The sequence below is a fragment of the Cyprinodon variegatus genome, unplaced genomic scaffold, assembly GCF_000732505.1.
Source record: "Cyprinodon variegatus isolate N-32 unplaced genomic scaffold, C_variegatus-1.0 Scaffold928, whole genome shotgun sequence".
Classification (NCBI taxonomy): domain Eukaryota; kingdom Metazoa; phylum Chordata; class Actinopteri; order Cyprinodontiformes; family Cyprinodontidae; genus Cyprinodon; species Cyprinodon variegatus.
The window spans coordinates 84,988-101,390 of record NW_015151381.1 but is presented as its reverse complement, the minus strand read 5'-3'; the positions used below and the strand labels follow the sequence as shown (position 1 = coordinate 101,390).

Sequence of the window (16,403 nt, the reverse complement as noted above, 5' to 3'; positions counted from 1 at the left end):
GCAACCCCTCATACTAAGTATGAATGTAGTGACAGCAGAAAAAAAATCTCCACACCACAAATTCATGATTAACCACTGTTGTTTCCCTAGGAACTAAGAGGTTAAGTAGCCTCAGTTGAATGATCATTAAATGCAGCTGATTTACAAGATTAAAACATGTGACCACAGTAAAATAAGATGACATATCAACCAACCCAATAAAACAGCTGGGTGCAATGGCTGACGATCTGGACTTGCTTTGCAGATACAAGCCCATGGCTCATTAAAGTCATTGTTTGTCATACAAAATAAAGATCTTGCACATCTAAATGGCTATTAAACATGCAACAATCTGTTCCACAGCTGATGCAAATCGACAAGAAAAAGAAAAGAGATTGCGTTAAACTTGAAAGTCCAAGTCTGGAATCTTATTTTTGTGTTTCTTCTTCTGAACTCTTCAGACTTTATGAAAGTGCTTCTAGAACCACACACCAGCTGAGAGGTCGAGTGCAAAAATGTGAAAAGGTCAGGTGTTTCGTGTGAACCAACTAGGGACGTTTCCCCACAAGTCACAGAGAAGTTGACCTCTGACTTTATTCATCAGCTGCAGATGAACAAGTGCAGGAAGCCGCTGCAGGAGTACGGGAAGCAGACAGACACTTCATACTGAGAGTATTTTCAATAGGGGGTGTGGGTCTCTGATTTGTATTTTGGAGGGATAATTTATGTTGCTCTGTTTTTCTTTGAGGAGGCGAGGCTCTGTTTAACAGAGACTGATAAAAGATGGAGCAGCTCCCATAGGACGCATCAAAAGACCCATGGATGGTACTCTCACTATTACTTTTTACTCTATTCACCTCTGACTTCCAGTAAGAGAGTCCTGTTGTTATGTGGTGCATCAGAGATGGATAAGAAGCAGAGTAGTGAAACAATCTCTGGGGAAGGTAAAATTTTAAGCCATAAGCTGACTGTTTGATCTGTGGATGGTTTTCCATCCTTGCAACAAAACTAGCAGCAGTAGTGGAGTTTGGAGATGCAATCCACTCCTTAAATCTATCTTTGCATTCCTCTAATTTATCCAGAAGTTCTTTAATCACACTTTTTCTCTCACTCCCAGCTTGGTGGTGTGTTGCATATTCAACCTTCCCTGGAAATGCCTTTCCAAATTTTTATTTTTATTTTTTGACAACCTCTCATTACAAAGCAAAAATGCAGGCAATCCTTCCGCATTGATAATGAAATCAAATGATTCGCTCCATTCTTTGAATCCTCTTTTCTCATTAGCTATCTTCCTTTTGTTCACTTTGGGATCCATGGTCCGACACACACCCACAACTTTGTTTGCCTGGCATCGCGCCGCGCTGTTGCAAGTTATGACCACTGATCTCTATGGCTATGACACAAATTATTGATTCAATTTATTTATTATACAAATGTTTACAGCATTTGAAAACATAATTGATTATTGTTTGACCTCATGCACACCATATTAAAACAAACAAAACAAAAAATCGATTTTCATAAATTTTTGTAAAAAGCTCCAAGGAGCCACAAGGGGGGCACCAGCATTTGTTTCCCCACACCAAGGGTCTCACGGTCTCTACAGGAATCTGCTGCCAGTTCAAACTTTTGCATCGGTGATGCCTGTGCATGGTAGCAGAGACAAAAAAATTATCTGTTGGACTAAAAATCAACACGACCAAATTATGATCAAAATATTAGTCCATCATGCATCTGCTAATAATTAGAGGAAATCTAGTTGTATAGATTTTAACAAGAGAGGTCAGAATAGTAGCTCTAAATGATTATTTCCCTCAGAGCACTACAAGGCATAGTTAAAAATCAATCAGACTCTTTTAGCACTCAGACATTTCTTACATAGAAGAAGATTGTACTTTCAGACACATTTTCCTCTGAGTTATGGTATGCATCATTCATCTTTGGGGGTCAAGTGATGCAAACAAACCAAGGGAAAATACATTGTACCTTCAATATGAAGTGTTCAAAAAAAAAAAAAGGCATAATATTACATAAATCGTGTGCTTTGTGAAAAATAAATCTTCTCAGTCTATATTTGCACAGAAAACGTTTGCAGAGAAAATGTAAAAAAAAAAATAAAATAAAAATACACAACTTTAATTAAACTGGATGAAAACTGGTCTAAAGAAAACATTTGATCGGGTGTGTAAATATGGACCAGCACTTCCCATGTCAATAAACTCACGGTGGGTGTTGAGCAACACTGCGTGACTGCAAAGCTGGACTCTGATTGGTCCGTCATGGTGGGCGTTTCCGCATTCCGCACAGAGCTGCAGAGAGACGCGCTTCTTTTAGGACACCTTGATTCTTTCCCAGGGGAGGAAAGGAGACAATCCAAGAGGCAGGGATGCCTTACATGCTCATCAGCACGCAGATCCGACTGGTGTGTATATATATTTATATATATACATATATATATATACCCCATAAGCAATACGTGCATTGCTTTTGCAGTGGAGATTGCAGGATTTCTTTAGCTTTAATATTTTAGATAATAATGCTTATCTGAAAACCTTTTATTTCTACATGTAAAGGGAAATTGACAAGCATCCATTGTTACAGATCTCAAACTGAACTTACTGAATATTAATTTTATTTTTTAAACATATATTACTGGTTTATTGCTGCAATAATCCGTGTTCCTTTTATTATAATTGGTTAAACTGTGTTGATAAACCAATCAAATGTAAGAGTCTGTTTTCTGAGGTAAGGAAAACATTTAAATTTTTTTCCACATCACACAGCAGCAGAGAAACTACAAAATAATTTAACAATTTTATAGTTGTGGCATAAATTCACTCCAACACACTGAAATGTGTATTCTATATGATTTACTACTAACTCATTCAAATAAAAAGTGCAAATGAATAAATTATTACTTCACCTTTAAAGGTTAATTTATTTTATGCATTGATTGAATACACACTGATATATTTTTTGGTATAGCGGTACAGCTAATAAACTGAAATCTAATCTTTCTTTAATATATTTAAGAGCAACATAATATAACAACACAAAAAACAAACAAATCAAAACAATAATAAAAAAATATTTGTGGTCTTCAGCTTGGATGGCTTTTATTTCAGAGCTTTTCTATCATGTGAATCCAAGTCCAGTACTTGAAAACAACTATACTGCAAGTCCTGAACACATCCCATCGCCATCACACTTAAATCATACAACATTTGCATCTTTTGATGCAGATGTTGTTTGAAAAGATGTGTGTGTAAAAGAAAAGCAGGAAAGAAGCTCTGAAGGACAGCCCTGCTCTACGGGGTGTAGGTTAGACCACTCAGCTCATTGATAGCAGAATATCACAGGTATCAACCATGTGTTGGTACCTTTTGGCACCTGTGGCAGTGTGAGCAGGTACCAAGGCTCTTCAAGGGGCGACTCCCGCTGTTTTCAATACCTGCTGGCTTCACCTTAACATTCTGTCAAAATTGAATTCAATAATCATGTTTGAGACTTTTTTCTGCCACACTTAATTCTTTCTAATTAGCTTGTTTTGATAAAGGGTTTGGTAAACGGGCAGCTTCTTTAGCATAACCCACATTGTAGAGGATGTCAGTAGGTGCGTTTCCATTAATTATCAAATTGAGCAAATTATAATTAACGACAGGATGGTTTTTCAGTCGTATCGAAATGGTCATATTTTGCAAAACTGAAATGGAAACTTTTTTTTTCATCACACGAGTCACATGATCTATACTGCATGTGTTTCCATCTTATGTGAACACACATATTCTCAAGCAATTTTTACTGTTTTCTTATTAAATGGAAAATTAGCAAAATATCCTCATAATTTTGCACACATTTGTAATAAAAATACAACCCTTGCCCCTCTGCTGGACAAGTTTGGACTAGTCCTAATGATTGTGTAGACATGGCATAATATTTATGGGTTAGAAATGTTTTAAAATAATATTCACATTTTCATAAATCATTTATTTTTTAAGTGTGCGATATGTCGGCAAACTGTCAAGATATTCACTATTTAAAATAAGCTGTTATGGACAATTAACGTACTTCGCTTCTAATAGCTGTAAAATTCAACATTTATAAGCATACTCATATTTATATCATACTCATATACATTTAGTTCTAATTTTATTACTAGCATCAGTAAAAGCTATGATTTATTTTATTTTCTGTTGAACATTTATAACTTGTTACACTTGAACCCTCTAACATTTTCAACATATATTATCAGTATCTTCTGTAACATCTTAAGTCCTGTTCTGCTCATCTCCAGCAAACTAATGCTATAGCCTCTAAGCAGTGGATCATCTATTTTTAGCCTGCCCAGATATTATTAGGGATTATTATTCAGTACCTGCAGGGTTGCGTGTGAATATGGAGATATGGCTGCACAAATAACAGCCACAGCCAGTTCTTTAGATGATACAGTATATGATGTCTTTGATTATTGTCTTTCAGGAGTCTGGCCCAACAAATGTAGGGGACGAGTTCTCTGATCCAGCTGTAATGAGTTACCTGGGTGCAAGAAAAACAACCATGCTGGGAAACAATTTGTAAGTGCTCCGAATGAGAACACTTATGGTGCTTTGTGAGACGCTGTAGATTCAATTCAAGGTTAAAATTACCCTCTGAAACTACATATATCCCTGCAATCATCTGGCAAACCAAGAAGGGTGATCTCTAAAGGCACTGTTAAAATATTGACCTCAACAGATGTGCATAGCTAAGCTGGTTTGGTGAAAACTGGTCTCAGAATGCCATATTTCTTCATTCTGACAGTTAAAAGTGGGTTTTCTTTCCTTTTTGGCTGTTACAGTCCACATATTGACAGCAGAGCTGAGATCAAATCAGTTGGCTGGAACAAAGAAGTTGTGGTTGAGGAAAGCTTCTGCTTCACAGATTTAAAGTAAACCATTCAAGGTGATGGAATACAGATCAGGGAAGTGTTGTCATTGGCAATCTGATTTAAATCCTTCTGGGAAATGAACCAAGGTGTGGAAGGAAGTGAATAAGCACCAGAGCACCAAGCAGAGTTTACTAAAAGAGAGAAATCCTACATCTGTGCAAGGCAGAATTACTTTGTTTATGCTTATTTTAGTTCTGAGTACCATGTGGATGACCCACCCCGCCTGGTGCTCGACAAGCTGGAGAAGATCGGCTTCCGCATGCTGTCGATGACGGGAGTGGGACAAACGCTGGTGTGGTGTCTTCACAAGGAGACAGATGGATTAATCACAATGTAGCCTTAAAATGCCTGATGGAATTTGCAGGAAAGAAATGTATTTTTTTTGTGTGCTTACCTTCTTGAAGTTTTGATAAATTCACAATCAGAGAGCAGAGAAAAAACTTTAGAGCTGAGATTATCCTTTGCACAATATTTCTGATTGAACAGGTTAAAATATTGATGTATTATGGAAGTACATTTCAGTTAATTTGGTAGTAATTTACTGCAGGTGTGTTGAAAGCTATTGGTATATAGGAAGTCAAAGGACCTCTCTTGTAAATGAGAAAAAACACAGGCTGTGTCTGAACATCCACCCTAACACATAAATCCTTCAATCACTATATAGAATGGGGAGCATATAGTGGACTTTATAGTGAACTGAGTTAACTGACCGTTCAGACAGATGATCACTACTTTTCACTTCCCGTTGGTCACGTAACTCCACCTCCCTGCACAATGCCAGTGCTCTCTTTGTTATTTGCTGTCACCACTGATCTCTATTTATTAACTGGATTGCTGATAGGCCGTTGGTAGTACATGGTGCTGTGTAGTCACCAGCTGCCATATTGGTACTCCCAGGTAAGGCTGGTTGGAATGTAAACAGAACGTTCGCTACAGCATCGAACAATGATGGTGTTCTTGTCTTCAGGGGGGCTTAAGACTTTTAAAATAAAGGTAAATTAATCACTTTGACACACACTTGCTGTTTCATAGCAGCAGTAGATTACTGTAACTTATGGTAAAAAAAAAATAGGCAGATCACATTGTATAGTCAGTATGAAATTAATTAAGTCTATAAATCATTTATTATAATGGATTATACAAACCCCTCACAAGAAATTTAGTGTTTAATGGAGAATAGTAGTACTGTAGTCAGATATTAAGCAAATTACACACTATCTGATGATGTGCCATAAGTGCTAAATTGATTTTGTACATGTAATATACATTTATTAATTACATTGTTCTGGTAATTACATTATATTACAGGCATTTTTAGGGCGTGACTCAGTGAGAGTAGGGAGTACCAAGATGGTGGCAGGTGACTTCAGTTTTGTTGGCCCATCAGCAATCCAGTGAATAAATAGAGATCAGTGGTTGCCACTACAACAAATCCCATGATGCTTTGCAAGGAGAGCTTTCACAAAGCAATCTGGGATAAATCTGCTCATTTAGTGTCAATGGATGATCACTACTTTTGAAGGTGCATTGTAGGAAATTTCAATTTCACTACTTTGTCATCCTTTTGATATTCAGACACTCATTTAAAAGAGCTTAACCACTATGTAGAGCCCTATATAGGGATTAGGGCGAATGTTCAGACAGCCACAGTTTCTTGTATTAGTGCCAAAGTCTTTGTGAACTAAGTTTGCATTGTGTTTATTAATAAACAATGTAAATAACATAATTTTGACTTTGTGATTGTTTTAACAAAGAGATTTAACTATAAATATAAATTCCTGCAAGATCACCATTTCACATTTTGTATTACCCTTCCTTTACACTGATAATCTGACTGACTGTTTACTGGAACGTTTAAAACAAATCAATATCTTAAAAAATGTTTTAGTATTTTTGTCAAACATTTAAGAAGTGAAGCTCGTAGTACATTCATAATTATACATAGAGTCAAATCATTTCAGGTTGTATTAGTTGCTGTTTTGATAATTATGGCTTATAGATGACGAAAACCTCAAATGAAGTTTCTGAGCAGATTAGAATATGTCCCATGCAATCCATACTTGGTTGGGCCTTGCTTAGCTTAACTGATTGCATGGAAGCAGCATGGAGGTGGTCACCCTGTGGTTCTGCTGAGATGTAATGGAAGCTCAGGTTTCTTTATGGGAGCCTTCAGATCATCTGAGAGGTTGGGTCTGGTGTCTCTCATATTCTTCTCGACAATATTTAACAGACTTCAATGGGGTACTGGCAGTTGTCACCAAAGCAGCATGATATCAAGCCCTGTTGTTAAAATGAAATTATTACTTCAATACAGCTTGACAGAGGAAGACGCATCAGGTGGTTAATAATTTCCTTATAATAGGCTGTATTGACTGTAGACATCAGAAAACACCAGGAGATGACATGGCCCCCCAAATCTGACTGGATCCTTCACCCTGGACTTAATCCACATTACTTTATGTGCCTCTCCACTTCTCCTTCAGACTAAAGGACTCTGATTTCCAAACAAAATCAAAACTATACTTTAGTGGGTTAGGGTTATTTCAGAAAAATCCATCCATAGCTTTTTAAGTTATTTTGAAAACTAACCAACGCCGATGAAAACATAACCCCCTCAGCGGAGGTAATTAATTGGATATTAGTCAACAGAAAATCATGAAAACCAAAGATTACAGCAGCATGGTCAGTGATACAGTAGCGGAGAAATCAAATTACATTATTAAAAAATAATAACCCAAGCATCTATCTCACAGTTCAGTAGTGCTGTTCATCCCCTGAAAATACAGAATGTATAACACACCTGCAAACCTATAAACATGGCCGTTCTCCTAAACTGACAGACCGACCAAAGAATAGCATCAATGAAAGAAGCAGCCAATAGGCCCATGGTAACTTTGGAGGAACTATGAAGTTTCATAGCTCAGGTGGTTTCATCTGTAAAAAAAAACTACCTTTTATTGAATGAAAGCAAGAAGAAATCAACATTTCAGCACAAGCTGTGTAGAGGACATGGCTCTGAGGAGAAGGCACTGAGATTTCTGCATGCAAAATGCTATTTGTGGAAGAAAACAAACTCTGCACATAACTGCTATCAGCCATTACCTGGTGGCCGCATCATGCTGTGGGGGAACTTTTCTTCAGCCAGGATAGGGATGGTGGCAGAGGTTGACCTTTTAGCAGGACAACAACCATAAACATACATCCAGATTAAAGCATACATAAGAATGGCAGAATGAAATTCCAAGAAATTCACTTGTGGCAATTTACGAAAATTGCTCTTAATGGAAAGTCTACATGTAATCTATTAATTATAATTTAAAAACCATGAATGTAATTTGCTTTTTTATGCCGGTTATGCGCGAATGTGTTTAAATTATCACATTTCAGAGGATTTTAGTTCTTTTGCAGGGAGGTGACGGGTTAACCAAACCATCAAATACAGAACTTGATAAACATGCATGGCACGGCATGCTGAAAGTAGCTCTACAATTTAGGATGATAAACTTGCATGGGCATTAAGGGGTGGGGGGTGGTCTTCTGTTTGCCAAATAACACTGGGTGGTTACATTTGAGCCCCAGGTAGGTCAGCATGTGTCTGAGGCCCGCCCTGATCGCTAACCCGCAGCCTGCATATGCTGCCAGCCAAACTCTATCCAGACCTGCTGTCTAATGCATGACATAGCTTCCACCTCTAGGCTGTAGATGAAACAGCACTCTGGCATCCACAGACATGACCACTATGATGCTATAAAAGACAATAAATCTTTCCTCAGAATGATGCTGCAACAAGGTCATCCTTCCCTGCTGGTTCGCATGCAGAAGCACAAACCGCTGCAGGCTTTGGGCAGTTTAAGCGGTGAATCTTGTTTCCTGTGACTCTATTTCCTCTGTTGTCATTCAGACAGAGGTTGTGTGTTTCTGATTGTGTTTTTTTTCTATCACATTGCTGGGGTATGGGAGAAGGATACACATAAACAAAACCATGTTATGAGGGGATTTTGCGGGAGGAGAGCAGCAGATGTCTCCTACCAGACCACTCACAGCTGGACGTTGTGTAACAGAGCTGTGGAGAGGCAGTGCAGGAGTGGCAGGGGGATGCACGACTGGATTGGTTGTTGCAAATCTTCCATGTGGCTTCTAACTAACACAATGACAGGGGAAAAGCACAGTAGACACACTATTATGCCAGAGAGACGGGGAAAACAGACTGTTCAGAAGAGATGTATGTTCCCAAGCAAGAGGATTCTATTACAAAACTCATACTGACCACAACAAGGCCCGATAGCGTGCAACTTTGTAGAGCATAAATAAGCAAGAACTCTACAGGATCTCAAACGTTTCATCTGATTCTTGTGACATTTCTAAGAATGACTCAAAATTTGTCAGGGTCAATATGATGTGGTGAAACAAGGTGTGTGCTTCAATTTAGCACTCTGTGGCGCGTCTTGACCCAGCAAAAGAAGAGCTGCAGTGAATTCGCACAAACCCAGAAGTGCATTACCTAAATGCGAATGCAAAATGTTGGCTTTATGTCCTGCGATCACATGAAAAACAAGGAGTTTATTGGACAGAGCAGCGAGCAAAAGGTGAACATGAAGGAAAGTCTCATAACAAAAATGACTAAAATAATCCTGAAACAACAGTTCTATGCAAAGAGTATATTATCTTACTGGCAAACAGTTTGGTGAATGCAAAAATATATATGAACTTAAGGGACACCCCCTTTCAGCTTTGATATGATGTTGGTAAACCCTTTAAAGCTACAACAGCTTTGGCTCTTCTGGAAAAGTCTGTCTACAAGGTTTAAGAACATATGAGAATTTTGGAGGTCATAGACTAAAACAGAAGGCCTGGGTCTCCATCTCCGCTCTGATTCTTCACAGAGTTTGCGAGTAAAAATAAAGCTTTAAGGCATGGAAGTAATATTTACAGTAATTATTATCATAATAATGAATATTACATATAGTGCACTTTATGTATACATATCCTATAGTGCTTTAAACAAATAAGTTGGGAAAAAATATGAATCATATTACCGGTACATGGTCATCAGACTTGGAAAAACTGCCCCCCCCCCAAAATAATTAAATTATTATGGAAGACAGTGAGCATTGTTAGACAGTCTGCAGCTGGACCAGAGTCTGCAGAATGAGGCTTCTCAAGATCCGATGCGAGAGAGAGCGCTACAGAAGATCCTTCCTGTCTACAGCTATCAACACCTACAACATCTTGGTGAAAGAAAGAAAAAAGTTAGTTACTAAAATATTGAATTGCCCTTTGTAATTAATAAAGTACTTTTGAATGAATTTGGAAAATTCTGAAGTCAAAGATTAGTCAAAAAAGTAGGAATACAACATATTGAAAATAATAGAATAGGCAGTTTAAAGGGGAGTCAGGGCCTATTGGTTAGGGCATTACGCTTGGAATCCAGAGGTTCTGACTTCAAGCCCGACTGCCACTCTGGGTCCCTGAGCAAGACCCTTAACCCCACAATGCTCCCTAGGCACCAAACAATGGCAGCCCACTGCTCCCCAAGGTGATGCATTGAATGCAGAGTTCATTTAATTGCTCTTTACTTGTGATAGTGTAATCACAAAAAACAAAAAAAGCTGCATCAAAGTTGTCAAATCTAAGGTCAAATATTACAGGCCTGTGCGACACAGTTCAAATTGATATGAAGATTATCAATAAATGTAGCAGGTCTACCTTTTTGCATTGCACTTGGTCATCATATGTCATCAACGAAGAGAGGAGAAAACAAATTATAGCACAGGTTTGTCATTTTTATTAAAAGAGTTTCTTTTTCACATCATATCCTACAGCAAAACAATAATAAAAACACAAAAAGTTTTATGAAACTGAAGCCAGTCTTGATCTTCCGGCTACGACTTTGCAGCCTCATCGTCGTCCTCTCTCTGCATCTGCTCTATGAGCTTCTGACGCTCGGCGGCCTGCCTCATCCTCATCATCACTATCGTCTCATAGTCACGCTCATTTGAAAGGGAACCCTATGAAAAACAGAGATGAATCATTAGGCAAGCTTGGTCTAGTGTAGCATAATAGATCGAGTTAAACACATTTTTGTTTTCTTGGTTTGGATCTCAAAAAGCCAAATGTCTGTTTTAAATATATGACAAACTGAAAGAAGCATTGTTAGTGTTTGATCTCTGTCAGATTTTATAAATGGGTACAGAGGAAAGATGTATTATCTCAGCTACAAGCAGCATGACAGGGAGATCCAATACGAGCTAGTTGCTCAGACAGACGCTGTGATGAAACATTTCGGCAGCCTGCAGTGCTCCAGTCTGAGCCTTAAGGCTGAAAACAGCCTAGTACTGTCCTAAATGATGAATCAAATATTGCACCCATAAAAAGTTAATGAAACAATATGAAACAAAAAATAATAAAACTTTTAATCATAATACAAGAGTTTTTTAATCTTTAAAAAGAAGTGCTACTTTAACATATAAAGTGAGCCCTGCATAAGACATTCATTTGATCCTGATTTGACAGAAAAATATCACATTTTAAAAGAAAAGAGGGATTAATTCTCTTCAGCGCGAGCCATCCATGAAGGATTATATATACAAATATGTTCTCTGTGCCAAGAAAATGTCTCCTTACCGAGACACAGGACTGTGGGAGTGGGGGGGGGTGTGCGTGCGTGCGTTAGAAGACATGATTGAGAACAATTTGAAGAGAAGAGGTAGGGTTTTGTCAATCCGATCGCTGAGCTGAGACATCTGGAAAGCATCAAGGGGACTCCACTATCCATGTGCAGAGAGAGACGGAGGGTAAAAGTGAGGAGGAAGAAGAGAGCGGAGGGTCCATGAAGGGAAGCTGCCCTCCACTCCACCCCTGGATTGAGGAAAGCTGCTATTATCATTCCAATAATGTGAACTCAAGCCCTCGTCTGGCACGCAACTATGAATTATCACGCGAACACCATTAGGTAAATAAACAACTTCTGCATCTTCAAGCTAAATAAAACATAAACAAGTGCAAAGAGCCAATTTCTCAACCAAACGCATCCTTCATCTAGCATGCCCTCTACTGGAAATACTACTAAACTGCATCCAAAAGAACTGCAGCTCTTTTAGGTTTTACCAACATGCTTTCCAGTGGTGTTAAAGGAATTCTGATCACTAACAGGTGCTATATGGGAAATGTGAGTTATCTTGCCTGGGGAGTTAATTTACAATTTAGATGTTCAGCCAGTGCATCACCCAATAACTAAACACTTATATCCATTTGTGCCTGTGTGTGTGTCTAGTGCTGTAATACTGGAACCCAGCGAGAGTTGGAAACCGAAAAGCACCACCCAAAAGAAGGATTTTTAAGTCAGACATGTGTCATGCTAAGGTCTACACGAAAAAGACTGGGCTATTGACAGTTAATCAGCAGAAACTTCTTCAAAGAATCAAAAGGTCATTTCTAAAAAGGGAATATTAATGAAAGATTTTCTGGAAGGAAAATTTGAGGCAGAAAAATATGTAAGGATGTGTGATGGCTGGAGGCAGTGCTTCTAAACCACCACACATACAACAGGAGATGGGATGTAACTATAGCATTATATTAGATAAGCAGATGTGTCATAAAAAGGGCTAAGGAAAAAAAAAAAAGTTTAAACTGCTGTTCAGCTGTTATAACAGTATGTGTTAGGTTTCATTTAGAAATTAAAGTCTTAAGGCATGGAGGAGAGACTTTGATGACAGTTATCAATAAGACAATAACCGAGAACATGTGGTATGATAACAATGAAATTAGCAGGAATTCTTTAACCAATGCTGAATAGAAATGGAGAATTAATTTCCCAACAAGACTTGGCACCAGACCTGTCCAGGATGTATCCTGCCTTTCGCCCATTGACAGCTGGAGATGAGGACCAGCAGCCCTTGCAACCCCAGCAGGGATAAGCATGACGGAAGATGGATGGACGGACTTGGCAACTTCCCACATTGCCATAGGCATTATACCTGATTTAATAATCATGGTTTCAGAGTGCTTTATTGACCAGCAAACTGGCCTGACCTAAATCCTAAACAGAAAACGGGGGATATGCTATCACAGGAAGATCTAAAAATAAGTACAAATTTCTTAAAATATGTGTATTTGCCCCTAATTTGATCAAACAAATACAATCTGATGATGAAATTAGCATTCCCATCCTTAATAGGAGATTTAGATATTGTGCACTTTAAATAAGGTAATGGAGATTTTTTTCTTGTTTTAAATTATCACATTCCATTACTTAGTGACAAATTGCTTGCATCAGATTGCCTCCATTAGTCAAACTGATGGATGAGTCTGGGTTTGGTTGTTTCTTGGAGACGGTTCTAGCTTTCTTTCTTCCAGCTTTCAGGGAGCAGTCTGAAACTGTACAAGGTTCACTTTGTAGAAATGACTGAAGTTTCCTTCATGTTATATTAAGATGTTATGGTACAAGTAAACAATCTGAAGCTTAGCTTTACAGTATGTCTCAGCAAATGGCTTATCTCCCCTAACAGCCCAACCCCTGTCTGACCCCAGGTCAGTTACGACATCCTGAACAGCACCGGCTCTGTGAGTCAGGCAATTTAACACACACAGATGAAAGTCTCTCACAGAGCAGGTGGCCACCGTGTTCCCCAGCACGACTTGTCGGATCCACTTCGCATTACAGCACTCCTTTTAGTGTGTGTGAAGCACAGATGACTGTGTGAGCGGGTCTACGTGATAAAAACGACAAGTTGCAGCATGAGTATGATGAGCGTTTCCTGTTAAAATACTTGTCATTCCATGCTGTCAGCACTGCAGCCTGAAAGATGACCAAATAATGGATTACTCATTGATACCGCCTGTTATCTGAGAGCTTTATGTAGACATTGGCTTTGCCAAAAAGCAACTGGACAGACTTCTAAGGCAAGAAAGGGTTTTTTTCCCCTAACAAGCCTTCTCTGTGTTGTAGGCTAACATTTCAGATGGTAATGCACTGTGGTCAGGTTAATCAAGGGACTATTTATCTGAAGTGTGTGAGCAGTGGCATAGCGTGTTTCTTTGTGTCACAACCTCTTGGGTACGTGATTCATGGAAGCCAAAGTCTTACATACTTATATTTCGAGATTGTTAATGTGTGTTCCTGTATCAAATGATGGGGCAAAACAAAAAAAGTGACATTCCTGCACAGACGCAACGTAAGCGTCTGTAACACTAGTGAATTAATCATCATTCATTACAACAGTCAGCAGACATACAACACTAAAGGTTGATACAATTAGGCATTTTGCCTTGTGTATTTAACTCTTTATGGGTCTTGCTTAACTGTGATGGTCCAACATATTTTTTAACTACACAGGCCATACGAGAAAGGGAGCTGCAGTGGCTCAGACTCCAGTCAATTGTTCCCTAATTTTCAGAAATATAATGGTATCTTAGTTTAGTTGTATTTATATTGTAGTCAATGGAGTTTTATCTGACCAACACAAATTGTGTCTTTCGGAATATATCTAGGATCTTTGTATATCTGTGCAGAGATAATGTTTCCTTTTTTTCTCTGTTTTCTGTTTCATCAAAATTTACTTGGTTGTTTTTTTTTCTTCTTTTTTTTTAGATTTAGGTTTCGACTAATCGGATTAATTCTGATCCATCAGTTATCAAAATAGTCCTCAACTAATTTAGTAACCAATAATCGTTATCTGGAGTATAGAGATTGTAAAACATGCCTGTAGCTGAAAGAGCAACTCATTTAGAGCAGTAATTATATCAAAATTGTAAAAAAAAAAAAAAGATATAAACATTTAGCATTTAAGATGGGGGGAAAAAATTGTCTGTCACGATGCTCTATCTAGAACTGAAGTGGAAAAGTTAGTTTTACCTGGTTTAGTTTTGTAAAAAGTCTGCTTTAAGGATTTATCTTTTTCTATCAAATTATTAATCGGTTGATCCAAAAATGATTGATTAATCATTCTGCAAAATAATCGTTAACTGCAGCCCGAATTTAGATTCATCCATGTTCTTTTGAAATCTGACCAGATACAAAAAAGTAGTTTCCATGTGGAGCAGTGGATGTCTACAGCTCCTTTAGTCACCATGGACCACTCTGATGCTTTAGTGATTAAACTTCTCCATTGTAGGTGTACAGGCATGTTTTGGTGGATTTGCCATACTCTGTTCAGTTTATGGATTTTGGGGCATAAGTGAAGTGAAAATCTACCTATTAAAATGTTTGGTCAAGGTATTTCTGTTAACCTTGGATTAACACTTCTCAGCTTCAGCGTAAAACAACATGAACTGTAGCGCTTGTTTATGGATATTAGGATAAAACCAAAATGCTAGTTTAAGTGTTGTTGGTTTTTTTTACATATGAGCAAATGCGCCTGTGTAGCATTTGATTTTTGTTTCAATGAGAACAGACGTCTGCTTTTAAAAAATCAGAGATTTTCTTTGGAATCTGTAGAAGGAAAAAAACCGAGACATGAAAAATGGCTACAAAGATCTCAACTCCTGGCATTTTTCTTTTTGATGGAAAGGCTTTAAAAAAAATTATGAAAATATGAAATGGAGGTCCACTGCCTGGCTTGTCTTCCAAAAAGGTAATAATAAGCAAACTTATGTCTTTCACTGCCTTAGGTTCCTGGAAAAGCTCTCTGATTGCAAAAGTTTCTTTGTTAAAACAAATGAGTTTGTGTGCCTGGTAGAAGACCAGTGCTTAAGCTAAAATTATAAAGTATCAAACCAAAACTCAAAATGTGCCTTTGGATTAAACATGTCTGCTTTGTGTTAACCTTCAAGCATTTCAGTTGAAGCCAATGCATTATTTGTCACCACCTAATGTCTGTATGAATTCACCACAACCTAAGCATGAACTGACCACAGTATATTATAACATCCTATTTTTATTCCAGTTAACTAAGAGAAAGGTTGTAAAAAAAAAAAATGTGCTATTATGTTTTTCCTTTTTTATTTAGACCAAAACTGATGAAGTGTTTTAAAAAGATTGCATTGAATTAGCAAAAAACAAGATTCTAATTTCTGTTTTCAACTCATGACTAAGAAAGCATATTATTGCAGCCGGTGGGAAAAGTCATTTATGATTAAATCGTTAAGTAAAGAAAATAGATTCAGGCTGATCTTCATAAAATAAATTTTTTTTTCATATATTGGTTGCACAAGTATTGTCTGAGCCTGCCGGTTTATCAGTATCCTGATGACTGAGCTTAAAAGTAAAAAGCCACAAGATCATAATTTCTGTAAAAAAGATCTCAACAAAAACTGAGTGAAGCACAAAAGCATTAAACCAGTTTTGATCAAATGTTCTTAATTAGATGATTAGCAAATATAACTACTGCTAGAAGAGTTTTAGCAGTTTTCTAAGACATTCAAGTAAGTGTTTATATACAGTCACTCTATATGAAAGGAGGACCTTCATTTAGTCGACAGTCACATGGTAAGGAACAAAAGTCTTATCTTTGACCAGAAAACATCAAAACATCTTTTTTTTTTTCTGGAAAATATTACC

At 37.7% G+C, this 16,403-nt stretch overlaps 2 protein-coding genes across 2 annotated transcripts in view; one reads left to right on the top strand and one right to left on the bottom strand.

Moving 5' to 3' along the window:
- Positions 1 to 2,264: 2,264 nt before the first annotated feature.
- gchfr (GTP cyclohydrolase I feedback regulator) lies at positions 2,265 to 6,603 on the top strand. Its single transcript, XM_015398336.1, has 3 exons — positions 2,265 to 2,401; positions 4,459 to 4,553; positions 5,099 to 6,603. The coding sequence occupies exons 1-3, from the start codon at positions 2,366 to 2,368 to the stop codon at positions 5,241 to 5,243; spliced, it is 276 nt and encodes a 91-aa protein (XP_015253822.1). The 5' UTR covers positions 2,265 to 2,365; the 3' UTR covers positions 5,244 to 6,603.
- A 3,817-nt stretch (positions 6,604 to 10,420) lies between these two features.
- Positions 10,421 to 16,403, bottom strand: part of dnajc17 (DnaJ heat shock protein family (Hsp40) member C17) — a 46,294-nt gene continuing 40,311 nt past the window's right edge. Inside the window, exon 11 of the mRNA XM_015398340.1 lies at positions 10,421 to 10,914. Within this exon, the coding sequence (XP_015253826.1) occupies positions 10,789 to 10,914 (126 nt within the window). The 3' untranslated portion in view covers positions 10,421 to 10,788. The remainder of the gene's footprint in view (positions 10,915 to 16,403) is intronic.

Coding starts and splice junctions, on each gene's coding strand:
- gchfr (XM_015398336.1), top strand. CDS start 2,366: ATGCCTTACATGCTCATCAGCACGCAGATCCGACTG. Junction 2,402..4,458: donor TCAGCACGCAGATCCGACTG/GTGTGTATATAT, acceptor ATTGTCTTTCAG/GAGTCTGGCCCAACAAATGT. Junction 4,554..5,098: donor ACCATGCTGGGAAACAATTT/GTAAGTGCTCCG, acceptor TGCTTATTTTAG/TTCTGAGTACCATGTGGATG.